We start from the raw sequence: 19,951 nt of genomic DNA, 5'->3' as shown, positions 1-19,951 counted from the left end.
AAACCCGCTTCACTGTAGGAACTCTTTGTGGGGAGTCGCACGTCTTACCGGGGAAAAAGGCGTTTTTTCCTTGCCAGAGCCTCCTTGCTCGGTCCATGGCGTGGTGAACCCACGAGTAGTGTAGTAACATCACCCTTTCACATCGTTTGATGATTTTAACGACGTTTAGGACGGGTGGGACGATGCAGCCACAGAACTCCCGCCAGCGACGGGTGGTTGTTCTCAAGATTGGGCGTCACTTCTTTAGCAGCCCTAGCGTTTTTGTGGCATTGCTTGTCAGTTTCAAGAAGCGAGTACTAGTCACGCCGTCACGAAAAGGTCGTCCAAGTGGACAGGGCACACTGCGACTGACGACGAAAAAGCAAACACGGTTGCCTGCGGCAACCCTTGTACGTACCACGCTGGGGACACGCATGTGTGCCTTCTCTTTCAGAATCACGAAACGCCTCACAACTAACAGAGAACAGCGTGGGTGATTCGCGCGGCGTCTCGTCTTCGTTGAAAAAAAAGTGAATCCTCCGCTGTCTAGATACAAGTGGACAGATGTGTCTCGTCATCCTCGCTCGACAAAGCAAGCCCTTCAAGAGAGATACGTGGCCTACATTTGGACACCGCCGCACGTTATCTGCACTGATTTAATCTGTTGTTTCTTTGGGGTCGTTGGCATGAATGCCTCGCCGGTATTGTGGCAGTGCGGCTGTACACAAGTAAGCGTTACCAAAGAGCAACGTCCGAAGGAGGTTGGACAGCGCAACCTGACTTCGACTGAGCACGACGAGTCATACGTCTCCAACCGCACACGAAAACATGCAAGAGTATTTCTTCTTCGCCAGCCAAGATGGTTCGCGATTCGATTGGGCGCTGGAAACAACATAGAGTGTACCGTCCGATCTTGGTTCTGCAGAAGTGGTAGTGGGGGATGAGTTAGTGGAATTACAACCTGGTTGTCCATCCCTTCTAGGCTTGCCCGAGGGTTGTGTTTTACGGAGGCCTGTGAGTGTCTTGTGAGGCGTCAACGAGTATGGTGGCCCGCCGATGTGTCATTTCATGCTTCTCATGGAGTGGTGAAGTTTCTACAGGGTGTCTTCTTCAACTGAGAACACATTCATTTATCACCTTTGGTCGCCGGTTACTGCTCCTGTAGTCCGATTCATGAAGGCTGTGTAGTTCAGGATTTTTATTGTAGAAGGCTCCTTCACCGTCCGTTCTATTTGCTTGCTTCCGAGAATGTTTTTTGATACCATGCACTTTGCAATGTGGCTGGGTAGGACCCTCATCTCAGTTTCCATACAAAAATGGATGTGAATATACCCTAACAACACGGGTTGGGATTGAGGGGTTCCATTTTTAACACGGTTATCGCTAGTCTCAACGCTGCAATCGGTATGGCCCCATCTTCATTTGCATTTCTTTTTCGAACCATCCGAAGCTGTTCTTTTCTCATAAATGTACCTATAAACACGCATGCTTTCCCGTGCATGAAAGTGACAAAAAGGGCGTACAGTCAAGCACTCTGAAGCGTATTCAATATGCAGGAAGCCCATCAACTAAGGAAAGAAAACTCCTGGAAGTCATCAGGAGTGCAGAAAAGCTCGTACGCTGATGGAACAGTTTCTTATCATGATTTTTTGATAGTTCACCAGCGGTACCACCCTCTGCTGCTCTTTCACGGAAGCTCGTGACAGCTTCCTAAATTCTGTGGGTTCTCGGGGTTCTGTGCCTTCTGACGGCGGACATTGTCGTGCATATCCACCGCCGAGAGTGACCTAAATTGCCCGCGGTGAGATGTACTATTGAATAACCCTCAGCGTCTGCAGGGCACATTACAGAACACCGCACGCAGCTGCTTACAGTTTCTATCCCACCTGCATCTCTTCTCCGCTACTGGTGTGCTGCTTCAACCTTAGAGGATGAACAAGAGACACCGAACTCGAGGGCTTTTTGCATCCGAGATGGTGTGTCAAGGATCCACGAGGACGCTCCGTCTTCTAGTGAGGACGTCTTACAGAGATCTCGTCGCAAAGCGCGGTACGTGAAGGAGAAGTAAAAAGCCCCAGACACAGGTTATTCGTCACTTCCACTCGAAACATCGTTTGGCTAGTCTGGGGTGGCCGGTGTACGCGTAGTATTATTGACTCTGGTTCGATAACGTCTTCTTGTGGGAGTCAGGGCTCTACACCACTGCTCCGGTCTCACTGCACCGTTGAAAATAGAAAGGTGTGCGTGAGAAGCGGATTTTACCTTTAGGTCTGTCGCCCAGCCACACTTCACGTAAAGAAACAAGCACTCCAAAGTCGGCACACGACGTTGATACGTGCTTGCCTTGAAACAAGGCATTGCAATGGTTTACCCTTTGCATATGCCTGTACGGCGTCCGCTTCACAGAATCTCCTTCAGCGAGAGAATGTGTGTTCAAAGAAAACCATTTCATGCTGTTCGCTCTTTGTGAGCCACGTGCCGAGCTACCTCACCAGCAGCAACTTGACAACGGACAGGACAGCCGTGGTTCCCGCAAATGGTGCAACCACGGCGATGGTCTCCAGTGTGAATCCGGTTAAAAATGACGACATATTTCAGCACTCTTTGCCAAGTCCCCGGTGGTCAGAACCGTCAAGAACCCGCCAGCAAACACTAAACTCAGCCCTCATGAGGATGCCGTTTCAAGCGGCCTAGCGACCACAACGCAACTGAATCCTCGCAGGAAGCTGCGGCTGGCAAGGTCGAGTGAGACATGGTGGGACTGCCGTATCGGCTACAAAAGACAGAGCTATTTACTGATTTCTGAAGCACACCTTTTCGCTTTTTTATCGTGCCGAACTTCTGCGAAGTTGTGTAAAGGCAGGAGCGCATTCCAACGGCGATACCGTTGGTTCGCCTGATGATTGCCACGACCCTTGAGGCCGTTGAGTCCTGACGAGCTGTGGAAGAATTCTGGCAGTGTGTCTTTGTGCCGTCTCAGTTTCGCTCGCATGATATGCTGTTGTCTTCTCGCAGAAAGTGGGCTTCTAAAATTCGACGTCTTTTTGAGGCAGCAAATTCCGGTGACACTGTCGAACGCTTTGCCGAGCCTAAGAAGTCACACCCGTTTTTAGTAGCGTAACGGCCGTCAACCGTTGCAGCCCCTTCCTCGCGGTCCTCCCTTAAACGAACATGGCACGCGTTCTTCCTTGTGTTTTCCTTGTTGCTTATTTATCATGTTTTTTACTAGCCGGAGAGCTTACACACACGACAGCCCTTAGTGTGGCTCCAAAGGCGCAGCTATTCTCCACCGATGAGGGCCCCGTGTCGGAGTCGGCTTCAAAGCTGGATGCGGAGCTTGAGGAGAAGGCGATTCAAGAAGCCAAAGAAGCTCAAGAAGATGAAGTGGACGACATCCCGACAGACCGTAACGCCCCACCCACGAACGGCGATCCCACCGATCAGCCAGATGTACAACTCAACGCTGTTGATATTGACGGGTTTCCTACCCCAGAGGTCCCCCTCCCCGTCGAGTTAGACGCTGAAAAGTTACAGGAAGACGAGTTCAACCGAGAAGAAGAGGCAGACAATACTGTTCCCAACATTCTTGTCGGTCCGGCTCAAACCCCCGAACCCGTCGCCATTCCCGTTACGTCCCTGCTGGCTCCTGCACCGGGTGAGGGTTTGTGATTGAGAGTGGCCTCTGTCATTAGACAGGGACGCATTCCCGTTTATTGATTTGGATTCCTTGCTTTCGATTGGGCAGTGAGGAAGTGTTCGAAAAGGCTGAAGGTGCAAACAAGCCACCTAATGGCCGTCCTGTCAGGCGCCCCCTGCAGGCGGTAGTTTATATAAACCTAGGAATCCCATTTTATAATATGTAACAGGGGGTCTAGCTTCAGGTGTTATCTGATTGGTATTGCATGCCTGGTGACTTTTATTATGATCTTTACTAATAGGAGCACACTTACCTAGGTCTCCAATCCAGTGCTCCGCCCTAGGAATTGAAACTAACCCACAGTTGGACCCTCTATTAATTAACTCAGTTAATTAGTGTTATGTTTGATTTTCTGTGCCAACTGATCTAAAATCTGACGTCTTTCGGGTACGTGATGAGCGATGTGTTTAAGACTAGTTTACATGCGCTCATTTTAAATTGTACTTTACTTGGAAGCTGCAAGACGGAATCGTCGTTAAGCGCCAGGTAGTCCTGGACAGTGAATCGGGGGCCATCCAGCCCTTTCTGTTATGGGGGCAGAAGAGTTGCAGCACGCGCTTCAGACTCTACTACGACTGCGTTGTTACATGGTACAACTAGACAACGAGATCAGCCACGTATCCGTTGTCGTCACGGCGCAGACAGTTTGTGTGTGGCCATTGTCGGAAATACCAGATGTGTCAAAACCATGTGACCATGTGATCTACCGGATCTACTCCATGTCTCATGGTAAACTGCCCGTCATGTCGCGCGCTTTACCTGCAGGGACTGTCACCACGGCCTCTCCACAGGAGGGAGTTGAAGCAAAGGAAGAGCCCCCGGCAGCCACAGGTGTCCCCTCTGCCCCCTCATCACCAGCTAGAAGACGTGCCTTCTTCCGTTCCCGAGGTTAGTTTTCAGCCTTCTATCTTCAGTTGTGAAGTACTTTTCTTCGAAACATACCGCAGCGAAGTGACTCAAAAAGGTAACACACCCAAAACTGCGGACGGCAGGAATCTCTTGCAAGCCAGAGGTTTCCGCTTACCAAGGAATACGAGACTTTCTGGTCACTTTAGTTTTCATGTAAGCGAGTGCGCTCTTCCATGGTGATATGCGTCTTCCGCAACAGCGGGGTGGTGGAAGAAGCACGCTGCTCATGAGGGGGGCGGGGAAAAGGCACCAGACGAACACGAAGCATTTGCCGTGTTTGATGCCTGTCATGTTCCTTTTCAGGGACAAGGACGATTACTGTGAACGTGAGGCACTTCTTTCCTAACGGTGTGCCAATCGTCGTTGTACGCCCTCAGCGGCGTAGTTTTCTCTTGAGGCGGTTCTGAAGGATCCCAATAAAATGACACGTATTTACGAGTCGGCTATTCTGAATGCCTAAGTCAACAAGAAGGTGCAGCAAGAACCTAGAAGAGACGAACTTCAGTTGGAGGGGCAACATTTTTTTCCACCTTCCTCGTCCCGCCCCGGTGAAAACCAGCCTTCAGCAGTGAGCTGCCACGTCCTGTGCTGCAGCGAAAGCAAACGTAACTGTTGCCGCCAAGCAATGTTTTTTTTTCTCCTGAGTAATGCGTGTTCATTTCTACTGCCCCATCGTGCTCATTCACACAACTCGAACACTTTGTGTGCCCATTTACAATCGGCTTCATTTTCTTTTAACTTGGACGACAGGAACAGACACAGCATTTCGACACGAAGCGTGCCTGGCTGCGGCTGCCCTCACTGTTGTTCGCAGTGGGACTACGAAAATAAACAGATTTGCAACACTCCCATATGTCATGTCACATCTTTTTGGCTCGATCGTCTCTCCCTCATCTCTCCCCGCATGTAGGTGCTTTCGCTAATAGCATCAGTGTTTTCGTGATAGTGCAGCTTACTTTTCACTTGTTAGCTTCTTCCCAACTGCCTCCAGGAACGTGCTAAATGTGAGAAAGGAAACTGACATAATAGTTTTGGAAGACTTGCGGTCTCACAAGAACTCACCTTACGTGAGCGTGTCAGTATCTTGAAATTTCGCCATCATTGGAAAATTCGACACGACTTCCCTGCGGAGCTAACTATTCCAGAGTCAGGCCGTAGAGGCGATTAATTCGCGATTCGCCATCACCAAATACGTTGGGGTATTACGTCGACAACAAACGAGACTGATCCATCTGATATGCTGGCAAATGCTGCTCTATTCTAACCCAAAGCGGATAGTCAGAGACAGCCCATCAAATTTCCACAATTTTCTGCAGCGTTGGCCGTATCCGATGTGAAGCCGCAAGCCGGGCTGCCATAATGTCAACTGACCAATTTGCGGCAAAAATAGAGAGGTCAGAGGCGACAGAATCTCTGTTACAGGATCTGGAGCCACAGTGGGATGGTTTTTTCCTATCATCGGAATGAGAGCTTGTAATCTGCATATCAAGGTCACTCAACTCTCGCTTTCTTGCGACCCGCACCGTGCGCCAAAAGCCGGCGGTGGGCTGCGCATTTTCAGGTTTTGTTACAAAGTCAATCTCCTTATCATTCTCAGGAAACCAACAGAGAGGGGTGACAACGTTTTAAGAAAGGGGCCCGTGCTTTGCCATAGTCTGGTCCGGGTCAAGCCCGAAGCGTCCGGGCTGAGCTCGGTGTCGCCTGTAGACATTCTCCGTGGCCGGCCTCTGTGCAGTGGAGACGGTTCCTTTTGTTTCAACCTGTTACGAATATTTTTGCTTGGTGATTTCCAAAAACAGAGTGTGACGTGGTGTGCGGCTTGTGTCTCCGACTCGGCCAGATGGGTTCCATTAGAAGTCTCTGTGACGGAACGCGTACGAGACTGTTTCGTTGGAATCGTTCCTCGAGTGCGAGCAGTCCGATGTTACGGCTCCCACGAGGCAACAGAGGGGCCAGGCCTCCAACTGTTGCCGTCCCGACCCACCACCCCGTCCTGCTGATATAAACGCGGGAAAATGACGCATTCACCTATCTACGTGTGAGTCGCTTAGACAAAAAGTGGCCTGCAGCACAAAGAACAAACGGTGAGTCGCTTTGCTGTTTCCCACTTTCGTGCTCCACTGGGAGTGGTATGACGGGTTCTGCCCCGTAGCAATCGTTCAGTTTCAGCGCTCCCGGCGTCAGTGCCTTTCTTTCGGAAAACTTTCTTCACATCCTGCTGTCCAACCACTTTGAAGTTCTGCCCAGAGAGTGTCGAACTATGGGGCTGCGGCGGAATCTTTAGCCACTGCGTGGCGACTCCGCTGTTTTCCTCGCGGTGAGTGATTGTATGGTGGAGCTTCGTAACTCGTGAATTCTTGCGTTCTTCATTTGTTGTTTCCAACGCGCTCCACTCTGCACCTTACCTTCATGCTCAGCTTTTCCTCTTCGCCTTCCATCCGCTTCTTCCTTCTGCGTTAGAACCGGTGGGCGCCAGAAGCTAAAATGGCGCGGAGCCGGTGGTGTGCTTCGGCAGCAGTTCTGCTGTACATTTGCCTGGCTTTTCTGGCGGCATACGACAGCCCCGTTGCCAATGCACAAGGGAGCGAAGCGGCTTTGTCTCATTTCCTCTTTGACGAGTGGATGAGTGATGTTGTGCCGGAGTTGGTCGTCCCAGCATCCGACCACGAATCCGAACAGCCCGTCCGCCTCAGAAGAGATTATGACAAATTCCGGGGGCAGAGCGCGGCGTCCGCGCTAAAACAGAACCGTCAGATTCGCACTGAGATCTCGAGAATACTGAGGGCAGTCGAGGGAATCGAAGCTAGGCAGAATGACAGTGCGGAAAGACGGATACACGAGCTGGTACTCGAGGAGATGAGGGAGGCAAAACTCAAAGAGAAGGCCAGGCGAAAACCATTGAAGGGGCGGCACAAAAAAAAGGCCCGCCCTCGCGACAGAACGCGTAGAAAAGCCAAGGCGCTCATGGGAAAGAAACGTCAAGGCAGGAAGGTGCCCAGGGGGACACGGAGGCGTAAAGGGACGATGATGTGGCGACCCTGGGACGCCTGGGCGAAACGTCAGGGGAGGAAGGAGAAGCTGCGGAAGAACGCTGGTGGAAGGCGAGTGGCGCACAAGAAGGGCTTCAATTTGAGGCGGAAACTCTACTTTTTGGCTGCGATTGTTGCATGTGTGGTCCTTGGCGTATTCGCAGGTCTCATGTCGAGGCACATTTTGACTTTTCGGACGAAGTTTCGTGTCTAACTGCTTCTTCCGTCTAAGACCCTTTTGCCTGCCGCCCCCTCACGAAACGGTCGATCCCCAACAAATAGCTACGCAGTCTTGTAGCCACCATCCTTGATGTGTACACGGTGGCTACCCCAGTCTCGCCTCGCCTCCGGAACTGTTTAGCAGAACATCGAATCCAAAGGTCGGGCTCCGAGGAGTGGGACCAGGCATTTCGCTGCTGTTGGTGCAGTTCGTCCAACTGGTGTCGCGCCAGGAGCAATGCGTGGGTCTGAGCCAGCGAACCCGCTCACTGACATCTGGTTTCTGAGCCTCCGGTAGAGGACTGACAAACTCTGGGAGAGTTCAGAGTCCCCACGGTAGCACTGAAAAGCCATCGCAGTGGTGTGGCTCGGCGCTTCACTGGAGAAAGAGCGTCCGATTTACGAGTCAGTGGGGTAGGTAGGCGCAGACGAAAGTCCCGCCCCACCGGCTTCCGTAGACTCTGGCGAGACACCCTGGATTTTTAACTGCGGGCCGGTGCGACAGCCACCAGCCGATTCGGTTTCACGAATCTAGGGCATTCTGATTACACCGGTGGGCAGAGCTAGTGCGCGTGAACGGCCGAGGGAGACCGGCCGGCCCGTGGCCACAGTGGCTCCTCGATATTAAAGCAAGAGGCGACATCTGCTTTTCGTTGGAATTTCCAACCGGGTAAACAACCGGCTTGTCGTCGGAAATTGAGACTGTATCTCGCTCCAGGCCCAACAGCGACATGCTGTAAATGGTGCTGTTGGTGAAGTGGATTATGCGAGAGTCAGGGCAATACGGATATCAGTGTAAATTATACAGCTTGCAATCGTAACTCTTCGAATGCATCGACGAATACCTAAAGCAAGTTTCTAACGGACCATGATGCCGCGGAAGTGGTGTTGCCACAAATCTGTGTCAGGAAGGGAAGAGCCGTACTGAACGAGCGACGCGGACTGCGTGTGGGCGCCACTGTCGGAGTTGTGAGCAGAATAGAACACAAACTTGTGTTGCCAATTGAAACAGTTGGTTGAGTGAAAGACGTGGAAAAAATTTGTCTAAGCGTCTTCACATTGGTACGGGCAAGGTGGGGCTAGGATGCGAAGACAGCGGTTCGCGAAGGCAAGCAAAGATCATAGAATAAAGCACGTGCTCTTCGTCCCCCTCGTACGGTAATCGTGATCCGCTTGAACATTTACAGGTACCCAGGTTACCTGCTGAATGGGGCTCCCCACAAACGCAGAACAAGTGACGGGAAAAACAAGAAGAACTATGTTGCCGCAGAATGAATTTAGACAGGTAGGGGGAGGTTTGACGGACAGTGGGATTTTTCTAAAAGATGGGACCAGGCCCGGGAGAAGACTGCGGATGCTGCATGTATGGAATGACCCAACGATACTACGAAACAAATACACGCTCGGCGACGTGACTCCCTCCAATCAAAAGCTCCAGACCATCTTGCAAAGGACAGAGGTTACGACAATGGCATCGACGAAAGGGGACATTATTTTCCTCATAACGGAGAACGAAGAAGGATCCCGCCTAATGCCGACATTGAGAAGCTCGCCTTTCCGGTTGTTCCTACTCTCGCAGTGGAAGACGAACGGGTACCGACACGGTGCTGAAAACAGCCCTGTTTTCGTAAGCACAACCTATGTTGAGCTCCCGTCTTTTCTTAGTAGTGAAGTGTCTGAGGACTATCAAAATATGCCGTACCTGATTTGCACGCCAGCGACAACGATGTGTACGGAGAAGGCCCCCATTTTTTCTGTGCGTACATTCTGTTGCAACGCAGCCTGTCTGACGCAGTTGCTGGAAGCGGGCTGCCGTAACATGAAGGGTCTCCTTGCCTTCCACTACCATAGCCGCTGCCGATTTGGCTGAAAACAAATGTTGTAATAATTCTTGTGCCTGGTTCGTGGACAGCTGAAAGCGTAACTAGAACGTGCCCCGATTAGTATACAGTGCTTCAGCATTTGTACTACCGCTCGCATACGCAATAGCCTTTAGGAATGCATGACCCTTCGCTGACAGAGGTGTTTTTTATAGAAGCGGTCGTCAAGTGATGCCCAGTCAACACTGTTTTGGGGTCGCTGTAGTTCTTACAAGCGACGTTTGCTCTTTGGAACTGGGGGCTAACGACACTGGGACGGTGCAGTTCCACCACGGCTGCGAAATCGAGTAGTTCACATGCATCATCGATAGATATTGTTCCTGGGTGTTTGCCTCCATTGGGAGTGCGGGGTTTATTGGAACTGCCGACATTCTGTTTTTTCAGCAACAATTTAAATGGTGCCCTATTCCCAGTTAGAGCCACGGGAGTATTGAGTGCTGGTCAGGCAACAAGGGCCCAAGTGGATACAAGGAACACGAAAGCAAAATAATAGTGCTCAACGTAGTATGTAGTTGAAAGCAGTGTGAGCCACAATGGGAGGTCTATTCTCTCTAGAAATCATCGATGGCTGTGCACGCCAAGTCTCTGTGAACAAATGATAGAAAGTGAACGCTGCATCGGATGCCGCATGGTGGGGCGGTCTGCGTGCCTCGTCCGAAACTACATTTGTGGAAACACTTTTGTCAAGCAGTAGCTACATGCAAACGCCATGACAGATAACGCAGTCTGCACAATCAGTGCACAGAACGACTTCTGAATAACTGAACAAGGACGTGGTCTTCTGGTTCACTTCGCAGCATCGTGGGAGGATACACAGTCAACGTTCAAGAGCGACGGACTCACGGCAGCCATCTCGCGTCCGCGTGTGAGGCTTTGCTGACGTTCCGCCGCTGTCTTCGCAATCCCCTAAGTTTTTGGACATCGTCTTGACTCTTAACACTGTTGCACATCTGCACATAGTTTTATCTCCGTCTTAATGCGTGAAATCAACAGCAAGCACTCATACCGAAGACTGCGTTAAACGCTTGAACGAAACGTAAGACCTCTCACGTAGTTCCTCGCAGCGATTTTCCGTAGGACAACATATACAATAGAACTGTGTACACATTGCCCGTGAAGTAGGGGAGCCGGTGGTCGCATCGCACTTCTGGCCCTAGAGTCGACAAATCTCTTGATTTCCCTGCAAGTTGCGCTGGGCGTGAATCTTCTAAACATGCCCTTGTATCCCACGGGAGTTCGCTCATCACTTCTTTTAGGCGTTGTTAGCTGTGATCAACGGTTTATTCCACGAAACAATCGCGAAAGTCCGAGTGCTGGCATGGATCTATCTCCGGAGATGCCAAAATTGTATCGGTTTATGATCTCCTTCGACATCATGCCTCTCATTTCTGTCGATCGTCACCTACGCATGCGGCTAGCCACATCGCATATCACACTTTCTGAAGCACAAGAGCAGGCACTGGCCCTGCGCACAACAAAGCTGCTTAGGTTGGTAAGAAGAACCAACTGCATTTCTCTCCTCAAGACCATACGGCCTACGACATACATACATATCGTCTGCCTGGACGATGCGCAAACCACCGGCCTGCTAACTTTACCACTTGTGTTTCTTCAGTGAATGGATGTGTCATCTTGCTAGAAACTTTCCGAGTCAAACACTGCGCAAGCTTGCAATTCTGCATTGTTAGGAGCGACTGTGGTGTTAACGGGCTAGTCAGCATCAGTCCGTAGTGGTGATGACATCTGTTCGGCATGTCCCCAGTCCTGTCCTATTCGCGTTCACAGGGTAGGTACAGAAGCCAGAATCCATGCAAGCGATATTTCCGCGTCGACTACAAGTGAGCAGTACTCGGTAGGCGCCGACGGCACTATCATTATGGCGGAGCCGCCCCCATGCGTGTTGTGCCTGCGCCTCAACGTGCCCAGGGAAAATGCGTTTGACACCTCTGTTCTGCAGTTTCTCACTCAACATCTTATCTGCTGGTTTCAGCTGCACGCGGACAAGTTGACGCAAGAGCGTGTTCTCTCCTGGGGTTCCAGTTTTTCAGTGTGACACCCAGCGTCTCTCAGCAGCGTCCCAGGTTTTTGAGAAGTAGTCTCTGCAATGCCACTGAGAACAGAGTCATTGGCTGTCCCCCCCACGACACGAACTGGTGAGGAAAACACTCGTTTCCCTTCTCAAGACACGAGGCCACACCGAGAACCATCCCGACTCGCTTGCAACGCGTAACGCCTGTCAGCCGTTCTCTATCGTTCGCCATATTCTGTTTACTCCTGAGACTTGCCAGCCAACTTGGTCTTGCGACCACCACGCAGCAGACCGGTTCTGCGCGCAGCAATAAGACCGACTTTCTGTCCAGGAGCTGCCATACGAGACACGGTAGACGGGTGGCCAATGTGTTGGTGGTTACCACCACCGTGAGGATGCTCAACGGGGTTCATGGCCACACCACGCACCTTCGGCCAGCAGTTTCTCTTCACCTTGTACTTGTGGTACGCATTTCCGGCCTTCAACATCGGCTTGTCAATACGACCACCACCTGACGCACACAAACATCAAGACACGTTGCATACACAACCATTTCTGCGGCTACACGCTGTCACCCACGTACATACCCTTCGCAACATAGTCAGGGTAGCCCACCCCTGTTCACATACACATTGCGCCCTAAATAGGATATAGACGGTCATGAAGGTCCATCATCCATATGTTCAGGGAAACAACGGCATAACACACGCGTCTTTTATCACATCACGATGCGACAGCCATCCACAGACTTGCTGTCATTCGAGACGTACCCCCGCGACAATACAGCAATTGGCGAAAAAAACGCGACCGCGCATGCAAGAACAGGGAAGATGGACACTTTCTACCGTGAATTCGCATGTCATACACGCTCATCGTCTTGATCGATATAGATCAAAACATATACAGAATTGACATTTCCCGCCAGCAAAAACCGAAACTTCCTCTTTTTCTCACCCGCAACGATGCCAACCATGCCACGAGAGTAGCCGCTGACGGTTTTCCTGGCGCCTGAGGGAAGACGAATACGGGTCTTAGAGCCGTCGTCGCTGTGGCCGACAATCGTCGCGTAGGTGCCGCTGGTGCGCGCGAGAGTCCCGCGGTCTCCAGCCTTCTCCTCAACGTTCGAGACGACGGTACCTTCCGGCATCTTGTTCAACGGCAAGATGTTTCCAATAGTCAAAGCCGCTGCGAACACGCAAACAAACGCAGGGGATATCTGTGAAAGAAGTACAGGGACAGAGGCAAGCCGCCACTTGAGATATGGGGGAGAACCCGTCCCCGCACACAACACGGCATTGCCACAGAAGGCCCCCGCGCGCGGAAGCGCGGTGACAAGAGAACAGGAGGCGCGACTCCTTGAAACAATGCAGTGTGAGTAAAACTGGTAGAAACAGGCAAACGACGGACGTGGATAGACTTTGTCCTGTTCTGCGTCGCTAGCGATCTGTGGGGCTTCCTGCGGTGTCAGCGAACACCTCTGCCACCGGCTGTATGGACGCTTTGAAAGGCATAGATGCCGTCTGTCCAATACGAGGAGGACATTTCTCCCGTCAACGCGTTAACTTCCCGCAACACAGACGGACGAAGCAGAGTGTGCGCGAATAAGGCACAGGAGAGAGGCGAAGTCGAGAGCGCCACACCTGGCGCTTAATAACGGTCCGTCTTCCAGCTTTGTAATGAACCACACCTTATCGTGGCTGATAGATAGCTTCTTACCATTCTTGCCGCAGTAGATAAACTGGCCGGTGTACATGCCTTCAACGGCAACCATGCGCTGCTTGTTCAGCTTGTAGCGGTAAGCATCACGGAAAGAGACTTCAGCGAGAGGCGCGCCACGGCCGGGGTCGTGGAGGATGTCCTTCACCAGACCCTTGATGTAGCCACGGCGTTCTGCGAAGTCCAAAGGACGGAGCTTCGCCTCTCCCTTACGCTTGTGCGTATGGGCACGGAAAACGCTTCCGCGACCCTTACGCTGAGCTGTAAACCGAGACGCAGATCGACATGCACACAGCAACGAATTTCTTCACGGCCGGTCTCGCTTTCTTTTGTGGCACTCCACTCGGGCATCAGATCTACACCGACAAACACAAAAAGTGCTACACGACCACCTACTGAAAGACAGCAATCGTCGGTACGGCAGCGAGGTGCGCGCCGCCACTGCCTCAGTACGAGACTCGCACAAAACAACCAGTTCCGTACTGGGCTGGAAACAAATCCGGCATTTCGTAGGAGCTGTTCACCGTTCCTCACGGGCGAATGAAAACACTGGAGAATCTCGACCTTCATGGTCGTGTTTCAGACTCTCCACTATGGGCAGGCAATGGGGAACACAGGTGTACGTACGCCCCAGTCTGCCGAGCCTGGGGCGGTGTGTTCCCCCCCTTTCCAATCCATGAGTGGTAAGTGGAAGGAAAGAAACTCCCTACGTTTCTGCATATCAGTTATCAGTAGCAGTCCACGCATTTGAACGTTCTTGTTTGGCATGCAGTGCGGCGAAGGCGTTGGCGGCAACCGTCCCCCCCACAGGCGGCCGTCCACGGGAAGTAATTGGAGATAGGTATTCACAGGAAGTTCCGAAAAACGGGAAGAGGCGAACCGTCACTTTGGAGGACCACAGAGACCGCCCTACGCGTGAAAATGGACGCCGTGTGGTCGCCTTCCGGAAAAAACACGCGAAATCAGCAACTTACCTCTGATGACGCGCCCCATTTTGATTTGCTTTTTCCGGTGCGGGAGACTCGAGAAATACAGAAAAGAAAAACACCGAAAAAAGCAAAAGACAGCTTTTCACCCGAGGTGGGTGGGCTTCGGCATCTGTTCAGAAATGGCGGATTTTCCTCCGTTCCCGGGAAAACCCCCACGAATTTCTGTGCTTCTTCTCCCCACCTAGGCGAGTGGGGCAGACCCTGTTCAGCACGCGCTGTACTGCACGGGGCAGATGAAGGCGCTGCCAAAGCCGGGTCTGTGCCACAGTGCATGCATGCAGAAAATCGATCCTATAAGGCGCAAGGACACTTTTCTTTTACGCAGACACACGGGAGGTCAAGCAAGAAAAACAGGCGGTGAGCGCGAGAAGGGCAAACCACAAATCGACGCGCGTATCGCCCTCTGTCGCGACACGCGTTTCTCATCGTCTGTCCGAAGGACTTACGAGGTACTCTAAGCACCTTTGCCTGCTGTTATGGAACACTTATGGTCTCGTTCAAAGTTTCTTTCGTTTCTCTCGTCGACGTGTGCGTGTAGTGACGGCATTACTACGTCCGACGCATCGTAAAGTTCCACGGACGCGTCTCGCTCCCGTGGTACAGCCTGACGTACGCACACCTACCGCTAGCCACGAGCCAGAGGAGAACGTGTGTATGGATGAGGAAAGAAGACACGCTTTAGATCGTCGAGTTTCTAAAATGACGTTTTTGCCATCCACTTCCGTAAGGTATGCCAGCGACGCTGTAAGCGACCTTCAGCTGACGGCAGATTCTCAACAAACGCGCAGTGTGCTTTTCGCTTGGAAAGTTCGACTGTTGGAAGGACGACGCTTTGACCGCCGAACAAGCACACGTGGACACGGAATATGGCATCTTTGAGCGCCTCTATTATTGCCATCGCGGACCTCCGCCCAACCTCCTATTTTTTTCCATAGCGTTTCTCCTTCAGAAGACACACGCATTCGTCAGTAGCGGTATACGCCTCTGGGTGCGTGAACGCGCGTATCTGTAAATCGTACGTGCCTGTATACATAGTGCCTTCATGACCTCTCGGTGTAGGTATGCTACACGGGTTTTCACTTGCATATATATGTTTGTGTCCATGTCTGTATGCATGTCCCTTTAGGGGGACTGTGGTGCGTGTAGCGCCTGCCTCCTGAAACAAAGCGAGTTCAGCTAGCGCAAGGTATTCATTTGCTTGCGGGCATGTTGAGGTTTCGCTTGACTCCATGAGAGGAACACTGTCTTCAGCAGGATGCGGGAGGTTCGTGGCGTCCCTCAGACTGAGGGCGAGAGGAGTGACGGACATCAGCGCCTGCCTCCCACCCCGCGCTCTTCGCGGCCCGCGCTTGCCCCCGAGAGCGCGTTCGAGACGGACGGAAGAGGTCGAACTCTGGAGAGGCTTCAGAGGCTTGAACGCATGCACTGCCAACTTGTGAGCGCCATCCGGAGGGAGGCAAACCAAGTGGCGACGCTTCTTGTAACGGGTCTGCTTCGTCCTGTAGTCATCTGCATGCTCACTGCAACGCTCATGTCCTTGCTTTTGACCTCTCCCTCCCCTCCCAGTCTTCCCACCGCTCCCCCTCCTTGTTTTCCCTCTCCTGACTCTCCTCCTTCATGTGTCTCGTCGTCCTCTACGGCAGACGCACCTTCTGAGGGAGGCAGCGTGTCTCTCTCCTCGTCTCCTGCGTCTTCGCTCCGGCGCTCGCGTAGTTTCGTCCGAGACGTTTCTCGAGCCGTCTGTACAGTGCGCCGCCTCTTCAGTCTCGTTCACGGGGAGTTTGTCTCGCACTTCTTCGAACTGGGTCTCGACGCGCTCCTCTACGTCGCCGTCCTCACCTTTGGTCTGGCTCTCGCGATCCGCTGGGGATGGCATCGACTTCTCTATTACCTAATGGCTTCCTCGGCCGCCTTCAGCCTCGTTGCCGGTTGCGGAGGAGCGGTCTATTTGTTTGCATGCAGGTATTTGCAGCCTAAGGCAGGCGCGGTGACACAGAACGTCGCCTTTCCCGCAGGCAAGGCCCCCGTTTTCCGTCAAGAAACGAACGGAGACGATGGGGGTGTTCTCGTTGCAACTGAGCAAAACAGTCTGCTGGCTTTCGTATCACACTCCGTTTTTTCCACGAGCCACCTGAAAGATGGCGTCTCCAGTCTGTCGGTTGCTCCGCAGCTCGACACCGTGCTCGTACTCATCGCTCTCTGGAACCTCTGCGTGGGTGGGGCGTTTGCTCTTCTCTGGCTAGCCCCCCTCCGAATCCGAAGTCAATTCTTGGTGGCCACTTCAAGCGCCGCCGCCTTCACCCTCCAACTTCTCCTGCTTCATTTCGGTGCCAAATATAGCCCAGAATCGCCGTCGACGCCCACGACATTCCTTCTTCTCTGCTTGGCTGCTTGGGATATCTTTGCAGGTGAGGATGTAGCTAGCGCACCTTGCAACTGCATGTCAAACTCCACCGGAAAAGACCCTCTTTCGTCCAATAGTCAATTGAGCGTTCTGCGCTCAGGGGGACTGGTCGAAGTCCGTGGTGCTCGTAGGACCAGGTGGCGAACTCCGGGGCATGTTTTCGTTTCTCGAAAGTTTGTCGTCGGTTCCAGAATATACACTGGAGTTGGAAACCGAGAAATCCATTCTCTCCACGAATGAGTAGAGGTAGAATGCCGTGTCTGGCCTTACTACTTGGACTTACGACGAAAGTAACGGAATAGCTGAAGATTCGTTTTTCCTAGATGAGGGCCGTTTCTGTTGTCCTGGCGTGTCTCCCCAAGGAGATGGTAGCGCACTGAGTTCCTACGCTCTCTTCGGATGCGGATTGCGTCTTTTTTGTTCCCGCTGGCGTATGATCGGTGGATAAGATGTTGAGCATCAGTTTCTGAGCTGTGCATTTCTTAACATTTGCAGCGCGTATTCACGTTTAAGTCTTCTATACCGTCGATCCGCATCGGTTTCGATCAAAACGCGGGGCCACAGGCATCGTCTAACTCGGCTGTGCTGTCTTGTTATGCCTGTCTGCGCATCGCTCTCCCTCCTGGCCTCACGGTTTTTCCAAACAGTGCTCTCGCCCTGGGGACCACTTCGATGGATTTTACAGGGCTTGAGGTCTACTGACGCCAGACCAATGCCTCTCCTCGCCTACGAAGCCTCTCTCGCTCGTCCGGTGCTGCCGCATGCGGGCGTTAGGTCGGCGCGGATGGCTTCTGAACCGGCCGGTCCCGGTGCGCCTTCAGCCCGGGACACCCCTTCAGGTGTCTGGACACCTGGATCCCTGTGGTCAGTGGCTGAGCCCGGCTCGCCACTGCAGCGGGGGGAGGCCGGTGAAACGCGAACTGGCGTCAACGGACGTGAGGTTCGCATTCGTATGCGTCTCCCGGAATATGGCAGCAGGCGCAGCTGTCTTGCAGAGGAACAGAACTTGCAGTTGGAGCCACTGGCAGCTGGATTTCTCATTCAAGACGAACGGTCACGCTTTGACGCAGAAGTCCGGAGGCGGCATATCTCGGAGGCAGCCGCCGCGGGTGGCGACAGCCAGGCATCTAGAAGCCGCGGACGAAGCAGGGGACAGCCAGTTCTCGAGGAAACAGAGAGACGAGGAAATGGCGGGTCACTCACTGGTGTCCAGGGGATGGCCGTGACAGGCGTCGGACAGTTGGGTGTCTATACACCCCGAGAGGTGGGGAGAGGAGGAGCAGAACAGCGAGCACCTGAAGATGCCGAGTGCGATGGAGAAGGGCGTGAATCAAGCAAGGCGCGTCTCTCTTTCGCTGGCGGAGAACAGGAGACCATGAGGGGTGGAGAGGAAGAAGTCGAGGACGTAAACGGAAGAGTTCGCTCACGCGGTGAATCCGAAAGGCATCGGCCAAACACACAAGAAGGTCGAGGTGCTGCAACACGAGAGGGGTGGCCTACAGGGGATCCGCTGGGTCGAAGCAATGAAACTGAGACAGCTGAAGAGAGGGAGAAGATTTTAGAAATGGAAATTGCGACCATCAAGCAGCAACTACACAGGCTGGGTCGAGGCAGTGGACGAGCCATGCTGGGCCTTGGCGATTTCGTCTTTTATTCCCTCCTTGCATGCAAGTGAGCCACAGGTCTGTTCGGAGTGTGTATACTCAGAAGAGAAGAAAGTGCCAAGTCGTCCCTTAGTAGTGGCGGACGAGTAGGGATAGAACACGTTACACGTTTGCATGTTGAAGAAGAAATGAGTTCCAGTTCTTTTCACCGGAACGAAGTTCTGGTGTGCGGTTCATTATGTCCGTCCCGAGGCGTCTGCGTCCTGACCGCTGTGAGTATGCCTCTCTGAACAGATCTACTGTATATTTCCGTCGAGGTCTCCGCACGAGTGCCCCCACTAGTCTGATGATCTCCGTCTTCACTCAGTAACGCGGCTGCGAGTATGCATTGCCATTGACAACGGGGTGCTTTAACAGCCGCTTGACGCTAAGGTGGATGAGAGGATCAGCGGTACGCGCAGTTCTGTGCCTTTTTTCTTCTCAGTTTGACGAGCTGGAGCCTCGCAGCTGGACTGGCAGGAAGCGTTGCTGTGTGGGTGGTAAGGCGCTATTATCACCGTTGGCATCTTGCGAATGCATGGAGAGAGTATCGATTCTCTCGGACCAGGTGGTCGTGACAGATCTGGAATCACCGCCACTGAATGTAGTGTCTCCGCACATGTATTTGACCCCCCACAGAACATTCAGAGTCACCTGACAGCATTTCACAGGCACATCGCCATAGGGCGCAGAACCTAACATGCCGTGTTTTCTGCGACGGCATCGTCTTCTGATTTTTCAGGGACTTATCATTACCGCTGCGGGGACGACCTTTGGTCCGTGCCACTTCCTTCCAGCCCTTCCTCTCTCTATCGTCCTCGGCCTAGGAGTGGGAACTGGCGTCTTCTACTTTGTCGAGCCCCAGGTATGAACGCGAAACTCACCTGTCGAGATCTGAACACCGACGTTTACATGTAAGTGTGCCGATTCGGTAATGCGTGCATATGCTTCGCTCCCTACATATTCTCTGCACTTGTTGACACCGACAGAAACACACATACACGATATATATTTATAAATATATATATGTATATATCTATCTATATATATATATATATAGATATATATACGCACCAGCACGCTCATATACAGGTATATGCACACTACATTTAAGGGCGTTTTTCTCTTTCCCGATTTTGCTAGGCTTGTGAGCGACTTGTCTGTACGTCATTTTCAGCTCTCTTTTCCCGGTTCAGTGATAGTGCTAAAGTCCATCTAGGAAGGCGCTTTACTATACTGCCATACACACATCAGATAATCGGGGCCATATACTGTGTTGCTCTTTTCTCGTGTCTTGTGCGACCACGGCTGCCTTTGCTGCGCTGACAAGTTCTTCGTCTTGGAGGAACTTTGACTTTTTTCGAGGATTCCTGAACGCATTTTTGGGCGTGACTTCTTGCAGGCAGAATATCTCATTTCAGTCGACGCCTTCTTCTGACGGCCGCTGCAGCTGTTCG

General features: G+C 52.4%; 6 protein-coding genes across 6 annotated transcripts; 4 read left to right on the top strand and 2 right to left on the bottom strand.

Moving 5' to 3' along the window:
* Nucleotides 1-1,674: 1,674 nt before the first annotated feature.
* TGME49_203985 (hypothetical protein) lies at nt 1,675-2,476 on the bottom strand. Its single transcript, XM_018779281.1, has 2 exons — nt 2,242-2,476; nt 1,675-1,811 (listed from the first exon to the last, which is right to left on the bottom strand). Exons 1-2 carry the CDS (start codon nt 2,429-2,431, stop codon nt 1,690-1,692), a joined length of 312 nt encoding a protein of 103 aa, XP_018637327.1. The 5' UTR covers nt 2,432-2,476; the 3' UTR covers nt 1,675-1,689.
* An 80-nt stretch (nt 2,477-2,556) lies between these two features.
* On the top strand, nt 2,557-5,317 carry ROP12 (rhoptry protein ROP12). The gene is made up of 3 exons (XM_002367640.2): nt 2,557-3,634; nt 4,442-4,564; nt 4,889-5,317. The coding sequence occupies exons 1-3, from the start codon at nt 3,151-3,153 to the stop codon at nt 4,990-4,992; spliced, it is 711 nt and encodes a 236-aa protein (XP_002367681.1). The 5' UTR covers nt 2,557-3,150; the 3' UTR covers nt 4,993-5,317.
* A 1,752-nt stretch (nt 5,318-7,069) lies between these two features.
* On the top strand, nt 7,070-7,828 carry TGME49_204000 (hypothetical protein; the record flags this gene model as incomplete). The annotated part of the gene is made up of 1 exon (XM_002367641.1): nt 7,070-7,828. One exon carries the CDS (start codon nt 7,070-7,072, stop codon nt 7,826-7,828), a length of 759 nt encoding a protein of 252 aa, XP_002367682.1.
* A 380-nt stretch (nt 7,829-8,208) lies between these two features.
* On the top strand, nt 8,209-10,364 carry TGME49_204010 (hypothetical protein). The gene has a single exon (XM_002367642.2). The coding sequence runs from the start codon at nt 9,041-9,043 to the stop codon at nt 9,701-9,703; it is 663 nt and encodes a 220-aa protein (XP_002367683.1). The 5' UTR covers nt 8,209-9,040; the 3' UTR covers nt 9,704-10,364.
* A 1,037-nt stretch (nt 10,365-11,401) lies between these two features.
* On the bottom strand, nt 11,402-14,625 carry RPL8 (ribosomal protein RPL8). The gene is made up of 4 exons (XM_002367643.2): nt 14,433-14,625; nt 13,459-13,719; nt 12,697-12,927; nt 11,402-12,253 (listed from the first exon to the last, which is right to left on the bottom strand). Exons 1-4 carry the CDS (start codon nt 14,449-14,451, stop codon nt 11,982-11,984), a joined length of 783 nt encoding a protein of 260 aa, XP_002367684.1. The 5' UTR covers nt 14,452-14,625; the 3' UTR covers nt 11,402-11,981.
* A 1,077-nt stretch (nt 14,626-15,702) lies between these two features.
* TGME49_204040 (hypothetical protein) lies at nt 15,703-19,932 on the top strand (the record flags this gene model as incomplete). The annotated part of the gene is made up of 5 exons (XM_018779282.1): nt 15,703-16,855; nt 17,499-18,522; nt 18,940-18,994; nt 19,237-19,359; nt 19,897-19,932. The coding sequence occupies 5 exons, from the start codon at nt 15,703-15,705 to the stop codon at nt 19,930-19,932; spliced, it is 2,391 nt and encodes a 796-aa protein (XP_018637326.1).
* Nucleotides 19,933-19,951: the final 19 nt, after the last annotated feature.

This window comes from Toxoplasma gondii, chromosome VIIa (genome assembly GCF_000006565.2).
Source record: "Toxoplasma gondii ME49 chromosome VIIa, whole genome shotgun sequence".
In the NCBI taxonomy this organism is placed as follows: domain Eukaryota; phylum Apicomplexa; class Conoidasida; order Eucoccidiorida; family Sarcocystidae; genus Toxoplasma; species Toxoplasma gondii.
The sequence above is the reverse complement of the archived record's forward strand: the minus strand, read 5'-3'. Positions and strand labels throughout refer to the sequence as shown.